Source organism: Oncorhynchus mykiss, chromosome 17 (assembly GCF_013265735.2).
Source record: "Oncorhynchus mykiss isolate Arlee chromosome 17, USDA_OmykA_1.1, whole genome shotgun sequence".
NCBI classification, from domain to species: domain Eukaryota; kingdom Metazoa; phylum Chordata; class Actinopteri; order Salmoniformes; family Salmonidae; genus Oncorhynchus; species Oncorhynchus mykiss.
This window is the reverse complement of record NC_048581.1, coordinates 18,448,456-18,463,992: the sequence shown is the minus strand read 5'-3', so window position 1 is coordinate 18,463,992 and position 15,537 is coordinate 18,448,456. Positions and strand designations below refer to the sequence as shown.

The window sequence follows — 15,537 nt, the reverse complement described above, 5'->3', positions numbered from 1 at the left end:
AGAGAGAGCGAGTAGAGAACCGTGCAGAGTTCCTCAAATTGAGACGCCAGCAGCAAATAGAGAGAGAGCTAAACGGATATCTAGAATGGATCTGTAAAGCAGGTAAGTAAAAACACACACACACACACTCACTTCCTTTACACAAGCACAAACTGTAACTCTGTTCTTAAAGCTATTGCTCTTTAACTCTTTACAAACTGACAACTGACATGATGTGTTGTTGTTGACCATGTGTTATTGTGTTTCTACAGAGGAGGTCCTTCTGAATGAGGATGGTACCATTTTTACCGGTAAAGTACTTCAGTCTACTTCAGTCAGAGTGGGGGGTGGGGGGAAGAGTGGGGGGTGGGGGGAAGAGAAGAGAGAAATGAGTCAAAGACAGAAAGTGTATGAGAGAATCATGTTGGTTGAGAGAGAGACAGAAAGTGTATGAGAGAATCATGTTGGTTGAGAGAGAGACAGAAAGTGTATGAGAGAATCATGTTGGTTGAGAGAGAGACAGAAAGTGTATGAGAGAATCATGTTGGTTGAGAGAGAGACAGAAAGTGTATGAGAGAATCATGTTGGTTGAGAGTCAACGTGCGGGGGTACAGGTTAGTCCAGGTCATTTGTAAAGTGAATATGTATAGATAATAAACAGAGAGTAGCAGCAGTGTAAAAACAAAGGGGGGGGGGGGGGGGGGGGGGTTCAATGTAAATAGTCTGGGTGGCCACTTGATTAGCTGTTCAGCAGTCTTATGGCTGGGGGTAGAAGCTGTTAAGGAGCCTTTTGGTCCCAGACTTGGTGCTCCGGTACCGCTTGCCGTGCGCTAGAAGAGAGAACAGTCTTTGACTAGGGTGGCTGGAGTCTTTGACAATTTTGGGGGCTTTCCTCTGACACTGCCTAGTATAGAGGTCCTGGATGTCAGGAAGCTTGGCCCCAGTGATGTACTGGGCCCGTACACACTACCCTCTGTAGCTCCTTACGGTCAGATGCCGAGCAGTTGCCATACCAGGCGGTGATGCAACCAGTCAGGGTGTTCTCGATGGTGGAGCTGTAGAACGTTTTGAGGATCTGGAGACCCATGCCAAGTCTTTTCTCCTGAGGGGGAAAAGGTGTTGTCGTGCCTCTTTGGTGTGTTTGGACCGTGTTAGTTTGTTGGTGATGTGGACACCAAGGAACTCTCGACCCACTCCACTACAGCATCGCATCGGTTTATGGTGGTAAATAGACGGCTATGAATAGTATAGATGAGAAATCTCTTGGTAGATAGTGTGGTCTACAGCTTATCATGAGGTATTCAACCTAAGGCGAGCAATACCTTGAGACTTCTTTAATATTAGACATCGCGCACCAGCAGTTATTGGCAAATAGACACACACCCCTGCCCCTCGTCTTGCCAGACGTAGCTGCTCTGTCCTGCCAAAACACGGAGAAGCCAGCCAGCTCTATATTATCCTTGTCTTTGTTCAGCCAAGTCTCTGTGAAACATAAGATATGACAGTTTTTAATGTCTCGTTGGTAGGAAAGTCTTAATCGTAGACCGTACAGTTTGTTTTCCAATGACGTTGGCCAATAACACGGAGGGTAGTGGTGGTTTACCTACTAGTCTGTGAATTCTTACAAGGCGCCCAGCCCTCCCCCTTTTTCTCCATCTTTTCTTCACGCTGATGATGGGGATTTGTCCAGTTCGAGGTGAGTAATCGCTGTTCTGATGTCCAGAAGCTCTTTTCGGTCATAAGAGACGGTAGCAGCAACGTTATGTACCAAATGAGTTACACGAAAAAACAACCTAAATAGCACACTTGGTTGGGAGCCCGTAAAACGGAGCAAGATTATTTTTACTTGTCAAATGGCAGCCAAGCATCGATTATCATGTCCCCAGAATAAGACCCTCAATATTTATTGGAAAGGAACATCAAGCTCATCACGTTACACTTTCACCACAGAACGGCTCATAATAATGGCCGGAAAGGAGGAGATGGAATGGCAATGGAAACCATGTGTTTGATGTATTTGTTACCATTCCACGAATTCCGCTCCAGTCACTAAAACGAGCCCGTCCTCCCAAATGAAGGTGCTACCAACCTCCTGTGACTTTCACAACATTGTCTTTCCATCTGGAGCCTAATAAACTGTGTGCTTTCCTGACGAGTCGTAGTGGGAGGACCACACAGCATGTCATCGCGGGACTCCAAGTTTACGATATGATGGTTATTGTATCAATATTTGCGCATAAAAGGGTTTCCGCCACCATTTCTCGCATAATTCATTTTACCGACACAAAAAGATCCCACCTCGTCTTGCGTATTTTCTTTTGTCGACATTTGGAAAGTTTGGCGAAGAATGTTCGGTTTCCATCAGGCCATAACAAGGTTGGATGGAAACCTTGTTTGTGATGCAGAGATAGAGAATTAGTGTGTCAGAGAGAGAGAGAGAGAGAGAGAGAGAGAGAGATTGGAACATTCTATCTTTCTATATCCTCCAGGTACCGTCAAGACCAAGAACAAGAAAGAGCTGCTGAATCCAGAAGAGGGGGAAGACGGTGGAGCTAATGGTTTTTATTACACAATTATTTATAACCTCATAATAATATCATGAAGAAGCATTACAGTGTAAAACAGGGATCTTCAACCTTTTCTTGCTCAGGCGCCCCCTCCCAGGCAACTGGCGACCCAGGGACCCCTATCATACGTTAGCAAAAATACATGTATCATGTCTTATCAGGTGAACGATTATGGCAAGGAGAACTAATCAACATTTGAATATATAATAGATTTGGTAGATCTTTTCATTATTTTGACCTCCCCACATTATAATTGGAGGAAGTGTAAACTGTAACATAGGCTATTGGCTAGAAAGGTAACTCCAAACACGTTTTCACTAAAAGCAGCTGTTTAAACAAAAGTTAGCAAAGTGTTGGCAAAAATGTATGTTCAAGTCAAGTCAAGCTTTTAGCATCAGTCAGCGCCACTTGGCTGTGTGCAGGTGCTATTTTAAAGTCTATGTCAGAGACTCCAGTGAGTGTCATTTGCTCAATGTTAGGAGTTGAGAAATTAGAAAGAAGATATTCTAATATTTTCCTACTGTAGGCATGGAATTCAAAATGTGTTTATTCTGTTGCTGCTAGCGATATTCATAAAACATTGAAATAATAAAAATGTTAAATCAAGGTGGCCCAACTAGTAACTAGTTCCATAGAGTGTTTTGAGTTCACTCAACTTTTTGTAGAAGTGTAAACTTCACATTTAAAGTTGGACAAAAATCAACGAGACAAGTTGGCACAAATGTTGTTCCAACTTAACTAAAAAAGCTGGGCTAAAGTTCAATGAACTTGATACAAATACATTTAAACTCTGTTTTTCACATTTCCTGACATTTAATCCTAGCAAAAAGGAGAGTTTTAGGTCAGTTAGGATCACCACTTTATTTTTAGAATGTGAAATGTCAGAGTAATAGTAGAGAGAATGATTTAATTCAGTTTTTATTTCTTTCATCACATTCCTGGTGGGTCAGAGGTTTACATACACTCAATTCGTATTTGGTAGCATTGCCTTTAAATTGTTTAACTTGGGTCAACTATACCACCAGTATACTACTGGTGTATATACTATATATACTATACTATATTACTACTATACTACTACTATACCACCCGACTACTATTAATATATTACTACTATACTACTACTATACCACCAGTATACTACTACTATATTACTACTATACTACTACTATACCACCAGTATACTACTAATATACTACTACTATACTACTACTATACCACCCGACTACTATTAATATATTACTACTATACTACTACTATACCACCAGTATACTACTACTATATTACTACTATACTACTACTATTCCACCAGACTACTATTAATATATTCATATTATAATACTACTATACCACCAGTATACTACTAATATATTACTACTATACTACTACTATACCACCGGTATATTACTGCTATATTACTACTATACTACTACTATACCACCGGTATATTACTGCTATATTACTACTATACTACTACTATACCACTAGTATACTACTGCTATATTACTAATATACTACTACTATACCACCAGTATACGACTAATATATTACTACTATACTACTACTATACCATCAGTATACTACTGCTATATTACTAATATACTACTACTATACCACCAGTATATTACTACTATATTACTACTATACTACTACTATATGCACAAAGTAGATGTCTTAACTGACTTGCCAAAACTATAGTTTGTTAACAAGAAATGTGTGTAGTGGTTGAGAAATGAGTTTTAATGACTCCAACCTACGTGTATGTAAACTTCCGACTTCAACTGTATGACAAACAAAATCCAAAGTAAAAATACTAAGCATAGAAATAGCACAGATAGAATGGCTCTACCGCTTATCAAACGTTGTTTTCAAGGCGAATGACAGATCTATAACTCTTCATCTTCTTCTAGGAGACCCGTTTGGCCGAGGTGGTCTACAGGATGGGTCCAACTACAATAGGAACGAGCGGCGGATCCGGTTCTTCATCCGTAAGATGGTGAAGACTCAGGCCTTCTACTGGACCGTCCTGAGTCTGGTGGGCCTCAACACCATGTGTGTGGCGGTGGTACACTATGAACAACCTGAGATCCTCTCCGACTTTCTCTGTGAGTAGATTTACATCCACACACACACACATGAAAACACACACACACACACACACACATGCAAACACACCCACACACTCTCCATGATCACACACACACCTCACCTCAACACAATTTGCACTATGACCAGGCCTGAGATGCTGTCCGCCTTTTTCTGTGAGTCTCACACACACTTCCTGAACTGAAGTGATTATGCATGGCTAGTGTCCAGTCTAATTTCCATAAAATGTCTAGCTGATGAAGTCTATTAATCATGTAGAGTTATCATCACAGCAGTCTGCCATCATAGACTAGCTAGTGTCATTATTGATCTCCAGTCATCTAACCTGATTCTCTCTATTCCCTTCCTCCTTCTCTAACCACTTTCTTGTTCTCTCCATCTAAATCCCCCTTCTCTCTTCATGTCTCTCTCTCTCTCTCTCTCTCTCTCTCTCTCTCTCCCCCCCTCTCTCCCCCCCTCTCTCTCTCCAGTCTATGCAGAGTTTATATTCCTGGGTCTGTTCATGTCAGAGATGTGTATTAAGATGTATGGCTTGGGGACTAGGCCCTACTTCAACTCCTCCTTCAACTGCTTTGACTGTGTTGTGAGTAGAGCTGTTACTCCTGCTGCTACTATATTACTACTATACTACTACTATACTGTTACTATATTACTACTATCTACTATATTACTACTATACTACTACTATACTGTTGCAATACTACTACTATCTACTATATTACTACTATTCTACTACTATACCACCAGTATACTACTAATATATTGCCACTATAATACTACTATACCACCACTATACTACTACTATACTACTGCCGTATTACTATATTACTACTACTGTTCTACTACTATAATACGACATTGTTACTATATTACTAATATTCTACTACCATACTACTACTACATTACTAAATTACTACTACTACATTACTACTGTTCTACTACTATACCACCAGTATACTACTACTATACTACTACTATACCACCAGTATACTACTGCCATATTACTACTATACTACTACTATACCACAAGTATACTACTACTATACCACCAGTATACTACTGCCATATTACTACTATACTACTGCTAAACCACCAGTATACTACTACTATACTACTACTATACCACCAGTATACTACTGCCATATTACTACTATTCTACTACCATACATACATACATACATTACTAAATTACTACTACCATATTCCTACTATACTACTACTATACCACCAGTATACTACTACTATACTACCAGTATACTACTGCTATACTACTACTAGCCCACCAGTATACTACTACCATATTACTACTATACTACTACTATACCACCAGTATACTACTAGTATACTACTACTATAATACTACTATACCTCCAGTATACTACTGCCATATCACTACTATAATACTACTATACCACCAGTATACTACTACCATATTACTACTATACTACTACTATACTGTTACTATATTACTACTATCTACTATATTACTACTATTCTACTAATATACCACCAGTATACTACTGTCATATGACTACTATACTACTACTATACTGTTACTATATTACTACTATCTACTATAGTACTACTATTCTACTACTATACCACCAATATACTACTGTCATATGACTACTATACTACTACTATACCACCAGCATACTACTACTATACCACTACTATACTACTGCTATACTACTACTATACCACCAGTCTACTACAACTATACTACTACTATACCACCAGTATACTACTGCCATATTACTACTATACTACTACTATACCACCAGTATACTACTGTCATATTACCACTATACCACTACTATACCACCAGTATACCACTACTATACTACTACTATACCATCATTATACTACTACTATACTGCTACTATACTACTACTATGTCACCAGTATACTACTACTATACTACTACTATACCACCAGTATACTCCTACTATACTACTACTATACCACCAGTATGCTACTGTCATATTGCTACTATACTACTACTATACCACCAGTATACTACTGTCATATTGCTACTATACTACTACTATACCACCAGTATACTCCTACTATACTACTACTATACCACCAGTATGCTACTGTCATATTGCTACTATACTACTACTATACCACCAGTATACTACTACTATACTACTACTATACCACCAGTATACTCCTACTATACTACTACTATACCACCAGTATACTCCTACTATACTACTACTATACCACCAGTATACTCCTACTATACTACTACTATACCACCAGTATACTCCTACTATACTACTACTATACCACCAGTATACTCCTACTATACTACTACTATACCACCAGTATACTACTACTATACTACTACTATACCACCAGTATACTCCTACTATACTACTACTATACCACCAGTATACTCCTACTATACTACTACTATACCACCAGTATGCTACTGTCATATTGCTACTATACTACTACTATACCACCAGTATACTACTAATATACTACTACTATACCACCAGTATACTACTGTCATATTGCTACTATACTACTACTATACCACCAGTATACTCCTACTATACTACTACTATACCACCAGTATGCTACTGTCATATTGCTACTATACTACTACTATACCACCAGTATACTACTAATATACTACTACTATACCACCAGTATACTACTAATATGCTACTACTATACCACCAGTATGCTACTGTCATATTGCTACTATACTACTACTATACCACCAGTATACTACTAATATACTACTACTATACCACCAATGCACTAGCTGAACTATATTGACTATGAAGTGACGATACCTTTTTGTTTTTATCATTCAGAAACAGTGTTCTAATGTGTGTGTGTGTGTGTGTGTGTGTGTTAGGTGATCGTGGGCAGTATATTTGAGGTGATATACGCGGTCATTAAGCCAGGGACATCGTTTGGCATCAGTGTGTTAAGAGCCCTCCGACTGCTCAGGATCTTCAAAGTCACCAAGTGAGTCTCACACACACACACGCAGGGTTGTTTGGCCTCTTCAGTCACCAAGGGATTCTGTGTTTCACCAGTGCTACAGGCTCGTTGCATCATCAGCCTTTCTCCATCCTTTTCTCTTCTTCTCTCTTCTTCTGACTTTTCTCTCTGTTTCTATTTTCCAGTCGGCCATCACTGCTGTCTGCCTTTGTCTCTCTTCCTCCCTTGCTTTCTTCTCTTTCTCTGACCTAGCCAGTTTGACAAAAAAGTGGTTTTGATGTCTTGATGGTTTTTTTATGCCTGTCCACTAACCTCTCTCTTCCCCTTCTTCCTTTCTTTCTTCTTTCCTTCCTACGCTTTCTCTCTCTCTCTCTCTCTCTCTCTCTCTCTCTCTCTCTCTCTCTCTCTCTCTCTCTCTCTCTCTCCCTCTCTCCCTCCCCCCTCTTTCTCTCTCTCTCTCTCTCTCTCTCTCTCTCTCTCTCTCTCTCTCTCCCTCCCCCTCTTTCTCATCATCTCTCCTCATCCCTCTCTCCCTCTCTCTCTCTCTCTCCCTCCCCCTCTTTCTCATCCTCTCTCCTCATCCCTCTCTCCCTCCCCCTCTCTCTCTCTCTCTCTCTCTCCCTCCCCCCCCTCTCTCTCTCCCTCCCCCTCCCCCTCTTTCTCATCCTCTCTCCTCATCCCTCTCTCCCTAGGTACTGGGCCCCTCTACGTAACTTGGTGGTATCATTACTCAACTCTATGAAGTCCATCATCAGTTTGCTCTTCCTCCTCTTCCTCTTCATTGTCGTCTTTGCCCTTTTGGGCATGCAGCTCTTCGGTGGACAGTCAGTACACACACACATACACACACACAGGTTCACACGCACGCTGACACACACACACACACACACACACACACAGGTTCACACGCACGCTGACACACACACACACACACACACACATATACATGCAGGAATCCAAGGGCTGTTACGTACACACCCACACACACACATACATAGACAATGGGAGGCAGGTAGACATTGGGCCAGTAACCCAAAGGTCGCTGGTTCGAATCCCCAGGCGTATATGTTGATGTTCCCTTTGAGCAAGGCACTTAACCCTAATTGCTCCTGTAAGTCGCTCTGGATAAGAGCATCTGTTAAATGACTGAAATGTAAAATGTAACACACACACACGCATAAACTGATGATGGACTTCATGGCGTGGAGAGAGAGACTTGAGGAACTGTCAACTCACAATGGACTTCCTTCTGTGTGGATCTGTCTGGACGTCTCCATGATGTATCATAATTTCTCGCACTTCTCTCTCGCTCGCTCCTCTCTCTCCCTCTCTCTTTCTCCCTCCCAGGTTCAACTTTGAAGGTGGCACGCCGGCCACCAACTTTGACACCTTTCCTGCAGCTATAATGACAGTATTTCAGGTTAGACATTGGATCATTCTTTGGTGATACAGGGCGTTTTCACATGTGAAATTTGGTTACCTGGTTTGGTTTCCTGGTTCGGTTTCATGGCGCGTTTGTGAGATTTCTACATAATATGTTTTGCTTTGCCAAGACCTGAAAAGAACAGTTTGAGGGCGCGATTAGAAACATGTACCTTTGTCATGACGTCAGCGAGCTAGCCGGTTTACAACAGGCAGAGAAATTCCACGCGACTCGCTCTGCCGCATTACAATACCTGGTAGGTCCACTGGTCCTGCATCTCAGAACCGCTACTCACGCAGGGCCAGGATTCGCTACAGCCAGGTATCACACATACCTACTAGAGCGAATCAGGGTACCAAACACTCCAGGATTGGGATCCCACAGGGGGATGTGATAGGGCCCACGCTGTAGGTTCTGTCTCATACCAAACACCTGTCTAGCTCTCGGTGCTTTTGCCACGGTGGAACAGCACTCTGGTCATTGTGTTCACGTCCTGTTTCTAGATTTGATTGGCTGCTCCAGCCTCTGACTCGTAGCACTAGTTTCTTATTGTATTTAGTTCTCCTGTTGGGTTTCTCTGACTAGCTTGACTCACGTTGTGTGAACCCGCTTTGTGCGTTGATTACGTGTGTAGTAACATCTTGTGTTTTTCTCCCGTGAGTGTGAGCACATGCAAATGGCTCAACACTAGTGTTTTACTGTGCCGTGTTGTCATATGGAAACTGCGCAGATTATGACGCGTGTCATGTATGATGATCTGTGTGTGTGTGTGTGTGTGTGTGTGTGCGTGTTCAGATCCTGACGGGTGAAGACTGGAACATGGTGATGTATGATGGGATCAAGTCTCAGGGAGGAGTAAACAGCGGAATGGCCTACTCCGTCTTCTTCATAGTGCTCACACTCTTCGGCAACTGTATCCTGATGACCACGGCTCTATGCTAATACACACATAAACGCACACACACACACAGAGACACACATAAATGCATACACACACGCACCACACACACACACACACACACACACACACACACACACACACATATAAATGCATTACACAAACACACACAGTACAGTTGTACTGTCTCTCTAAGTCTCTCTATGGTGTGTGTGTGTAATGTGACACGTAAAAACACACGTACAGACATTCTAGAGGAACACAAACAGAGGGAAGAGATACTCTTCAGAATGTCATGGCTTGTGTTACAATGTTTCTGAGTTGGTCCTTTCAGTTCTTTAACCCTTCTGCTCTCAGACACCCTGCTGAATGTGTTCTTAGCTATCGCCGTGGACAATCTGGCCAATGCTCAGGAGTTGACCAAGGTACTGGACCACATTATACCTTACTTTACCTCACCCGGTTATAACCTTTCTATAACTGTACATAACCTGGCTATAACTGTACATAACCTGGCTATAACTGTACATAACCTGGCTATGACTGTACATATCCTGGCTATGACTGTACATATCCTGGCTATGACTGTACATAACCTGGCTATAACTGTACATAACCTGGCTATGACTGTACATATCCTGGCTATGACTGTACATAACCTGGCTATAACTGTACATATCCTGGCTATGACTGTACATATCCTGGCTATGACTGTACATAACCTGGCTATGACTGTACATAACCTGGCTATGACTGTACATAACCTGGCTATAACTGTACATAACCTGGCTATGACTGTATGGGTGAAGTTATCCTTATACTCTATGCTGATCTTGGGTCAGTTTTGCGTTTTCCCCAATAACGTTAAGGTTAGGATTTGGGGGTGGCAAGCTGATCCTAGTTGCACAATTCTGGTAACTTTCCCCAAATTCCCAGGGTTTTCCAGGATTCCTGGATTTCCTGCTTATGCTCTCCTAATTCCAGGAACTTTCAACAAGGATTTCTGGAAAACTAGGGAATTTTGTGAATTATACTGTACTGTTTTACTCTTCTACTGAACCTGCCTACCACTGACTGGACCAGGCGATAGACCTTATTCATACATTGTTAATTGACCAATGTTCGACACCCCACTAGCTGTCAAAGATAGAACACACAGACTGAATAAGGTCTATTTCATATGGCTAATGCTCTCTCTTTCTCTCTCTCGCTCTTTCTCTCTCTCGCTCTTTCTCTCTCTCTCTTTCTCTCTCTTGCTCTTTCTCTCTCTCTCTTTCTCTCTTTCTCTCTTTCTGTCTCTCTCTTTCTCTCTCGCTCTTTCTTTTCTTCTCACTTTCTCTCTCTCACTTTCTTTCTTTCTCTCTCTCTCTCTCTCTCTCTATTTCTCTCTCTCTCTCTCTCTCTCTATTTCTCTCTCTCTCTCTCTCTCTCTCTCTCTCACTTTCTCTCTCTATTTATTTCTCTCCCTCCCTCCCTCCCTCCCTCCCTCCCTCCCTCCCTCCCTCCCTCCCTCCCTCCCTCCCTCCAGGATGAGGAGGAGCAAGAAGAGGCAGCTAATGCCAAGACAACCCTGCAGAAGGCCAAGGAGGTGGCTGAAGTTAGTCCTCTGTCTGCCGCTAACCTCTCCATCGCTGCGTGAGTAGAGTACACATCTATCTATCTATCTATCTATCTATCTATCTATCTATCTATCTATCTATCTATCTATCTATCTATCTATCATCTATCTATCTATCATCTATCTATCTATATATCTATCTATCTATCTATCTATCTATCTATCTATCTATCTATCTATCTGTCTGTCTGTCTGTCTGTGTGTGTCTGTCTGTCTGTCTGTCTGTCTGTCTGTCTGTCTGTCTGTCTGTCTGTCTGTCTGTCTGTCTGTCTGTCTGTCTGTCTGTCTGTCTGTCTGTCTGTCTGTCTGTCTGTCTGTCTGTCTGTCTGTCTGTCTGTCTGTCTGTCTGTCTGTCTGTCTGTCTGTCTGTCTGTCTGTCTGTCTGTCTGTCTGTCTGTCTGTCTGTCTGTCTGTCTGTCTGTCTGTCTGTCTGTCTGTCTGTCTGTCTGTCTGTCTGTCTGTCTGTCTGTCTGTCTGTCTGTCTGTCTGTCTGTCTGTCTGTCTGTCTGTCTGTCTGTCTGTCTGTCTGTCTGTCTGTCTGTCTGTCTGTCTGTCTGTCTGTCTGTCTGTCTGTCTGTCTGTCTGTCTGTCTGTCTGTCTGTCTGTCTGTCTGTCTGTCTGTCTGTCTGTCTGTCTGTCTGTCTGTCTGTCTGTCTGTCTGTCTGTCTGTCTGTCTGTCTGTCTGTCTGTCTGTCTGTCTGTCTGTCTGTCTGTCTGTCTGTCTGTCTGTCTGTCTGTCTGTCTGTCTGTCTGTCTGTCTGTCTGTCTGTCTGTCTGTCTGTCTGTCTGTCTGTCTGTCTGTCTGTCTGTCTGTCTGTCTGTCTGTCTGTCTGTCTGTCTGTCTGTCTGTCTACAGTGCATTCCGAAAGTATTCAGATCCCTTTACTTTTTCACATTTCTTACATTACAGCCTTGTTCTAAAATGGATTTTTTTTAAAAGAATCCTCATCAATCTACACACAACAGCCCATAATAACAAGCGAAAACAGGTTTTTAGAATGTAAATACCTTATTTACATAAGTATTCAGACCCTTTGCTATGAGACTCGAAATTGAGATCAGGTGCATCCTGTTTCCATTGATCAGCCTTGATGTTCCGAGACAGGATAGTGTCGAGGCACAGATCTGGGGAAGGGTACCAAACAATTTCTGCAGCATTGAAGGTCCCCAAGAACACAGTGGCCTCCATCATTCTTAAATGGAAGAAGTTTAGAACCACCAAGACTCTTCCTAGAGCTGGCCCCCCGGCCAAACTGAGCGATCGGAGGAGAAGGGCCTTGGTCAGGGAGGTGACCAAGAACCCGATGTTCACTCTGACAGAGCTCCAGAGTTCCTCTGTGGAGATGGGAGAACTTTCCAGAAGGACAACCATCTCTGCAGCACTCCACCAATCAGGCCTTCATGGTAGAGTGGCCAGATGGAAGCCACTCCTCAGTAAAAGACATGACAGACTGCTTGGAGTTTGCCAAAATGCACCTAAAGGACTCTCAGACCATGGCAAACAAGATTCTCTGGTCTGATGAAACCAAGATTGAACTCTTTGGCCTCAATGCCAAGCGCAACGTCTGGAGGAAACCTGGCACCATCTGCACGATGAAGCATGGGAGACTAGTCAGGATCGAGGGAAAGATGAACGGAGCAAATTACAGAGAGATCCTTGATGAAAATCTTTCCAGGGGGCTCAGGACCTCGGACTGGGGCGAAGTTTCACCTTTCAACAGCACAACAACCCTAAGCACACACAGGAGTGGCTTCAGGACAAGTCTCTGAATGTCCTTGAGTGGCCCAGCCAGAGCCCGGACTTGAACCTGATCGAACATCTCTGGAGAGACCTGATAATAGCGGTGCAGCTTGAGGGGATCTGCAGAGATTAATGGGAGAAACTCCCCAAATACAGGTGTGCCAAACTTTATTCCCAAGAAGACCCAAACGTCATTCCCAAGAAGACTCAAGGCTGTAATCGTTACCAAAGGTGCTTCAACAAAGAACTGAGTAAAGGGTCTGAATACTTATGTATATGTGATATTTGCGTTTTTTTTTTATACATTTGCAAAATGGCTGTAATGTAACAAAATGTGGAAAAAGTGAAGGGGTCTGAATACTTTTTGAATGCACTGTATCTATCTATATATCTATCTATCTATATTCTATCCATCTATCTATATTCTACCTATCTATCCATCTATCTATATTCTACCTATCTATCTATCTATCTATCTATCTATATTCTATCCATCTATCTATATTCTACCTATCTATCCATCTATCTATATTCTACCTATCTATCTATCTATCTATCTATCTATCTATCTATCTATATTCTATCCATCTATCTATATTCTACCTATCTATCCATCTATCTATATTCTACCTATCTATCTATCTATCTATCTATATTCTATCCATCTATCTATATTCTATCTATCTATCTATCTATCTATACTTTATCATCTATCTATCTATCTAATTCTATCTGTCTATTTTCTATCTATATTATATACATCTATCTATCCATATTCTATCTATATTCTATCTATATTCTATCTATATTATATCTATCTGTCTGTTGCTAGATCTGTGGTTATTTCAGTTGTGTCACATATGAAAGCAAATATACTGATACACTGGAAACACACACACACACACACACACACACACACACACACACACACACACACACACACACAGTACATCAGTACTCAGTCTAATGTACACTCCAACACTCTACTCAATCCGACCAACACACACTTCAAGACGCTCACTCCATCTCCCACTCGACCTAAATCTCCGTAGCCACTGACCTAGGCTTCTTCAACTTTAATCACAGTCATCATCAAGAGAGGTACAAGGTTAAATACACTTCAGTAATTATGAGAAGGAGGTTAAATACACTTCAGTAATTATGAGAAGGAGGTTAAATACACTTCAGTAATTATGAGAAGGAGGTTAAATACACTTCAGTAATTATGAGAAGGAGGTTAAATACACTTCAGTAATTATGAGAAGGAGGTTAAATACACTTCAGTAATTATGAGAAGGAGGTTAAATACACTTCAGTAATTATGAGAAGGAGGTTAAATACACTTCAGTAATTATGAGAAGGAGGTTAAATACACTTCAGTAATTATGAGAAGGAGGTTAAATACACTTCAGTAATTATGAGAAGGAGGTTAAATACACTTCAGTAATTATGAGAAGGAGGTTAAATACACTTCAGTAATTATGAGAAGGAGGTTAAATACACTTCAGTAATTATGAGAAGGAGGTTAAATACACTTCAGTAATTATGAGAAGGAGGTTAAATACACTTCAGTAATTATGAGAAGGAGGTTAAATACACTTCAGTAATTATGAGAAGGAGGTTAAATACACTTCAGTAATTATGAGAAGGAGGTTAAATACACTTCAGTAATTATGAGAAGGAGGTTAAATACACTTCAGTAATTATGAGAAGGAGGTTAAATACACTATACTAGTTATGAGAAGGAAGCATAGTTAAATATACTAGTTTGAGCTTCGAGGAGTTTTTATTTTATTTTTATTTTTTATTTTACCTTTATTTAACCAGGCAAGTCAGTTAAGAACAAATTCTTATTTTCAATGACGGCCTGGGAACAGTGGGTTAACTGCCTGTTCAGGGGCAGAACGACAGATTTGTACCTTGTCAGCTCGGGGGTTTGAACTCACAACCTTCCGGTTACTAGTCCAACGCTCTAACCACTAGGCTACCCTGCCGCAAGGTCCCATAAAAAAAACGTACGAAGCATCATCAAATTTGACAGTGAGTGAGTGCACTAAAACGTAATTCCACCCTAATTCCATTCAGAGTCAATGGAAACGAGCTAAGTGGCTACGCGGCAACACTAGCGGGCAAAGACAGACTACAGCCAGAAGAATGGCATCTTCTTATCATCAAAGACAGTGACAGGAAAAGGAAATAGTTTCTACTGAAATTCTGTGGCCCTTTGAAATGTTTGAT

The 15,537-nt window shown here is 41.3% G+C and overlaps 1 protein-coding gene across 1 annotated transcript in view; it reads left to right on the top strand.

Annotated features, from left to right (window-relative positions):
- The window catches only part of LOC110487190 (voltage-dependent P/Q-type calcium channel subunit alpha-1A), a 132,396-nt gene that overhangs the window by 30,128 nt on the left and 86,731 nt on the right, over positions 1-15,537 (top strand). The window contains exons 7-17 of the mRNA XM_036948345.1: positions 1-102; positions 252-290; positions 2,469-2,537; positions 4,457-4,651; positions 5,123-5,235; positions 7,531-7,643; positions 8,312-8,443; positions 8,967-9,039; positions 9,838-9,955; positions 10,298-10,365; positions 11,469-11,575. The exon at positions 1-102 is cut by the window's left edge and continues 14 nt beyond it. Coding sequence (XP_036804240.1) covers positions 1-102; positions 252-290; positions 2,469-2,537; positions 4,457-4,651; positions 5,123-5,235; positions 7,531-7,643; positions 8,312-8,443; positions 8,967-9,039; positions 9,838-9,955; positions 10,298-10,365; positions 11,469-11,575 — 1,129 coding nt within the window. The remainder of the gene's footprint in view (positions 103-251; positions 291-2,468; positions 2,538-4,456; positions 4,652-5,122; positions 5,236-7,530; positions 7,644-8,311; positions 8,444-8,966; positions 9,040-9,837; positions 9,956-10,297; positions 10,366-11,468; positions 11,576-15,537) is intronic.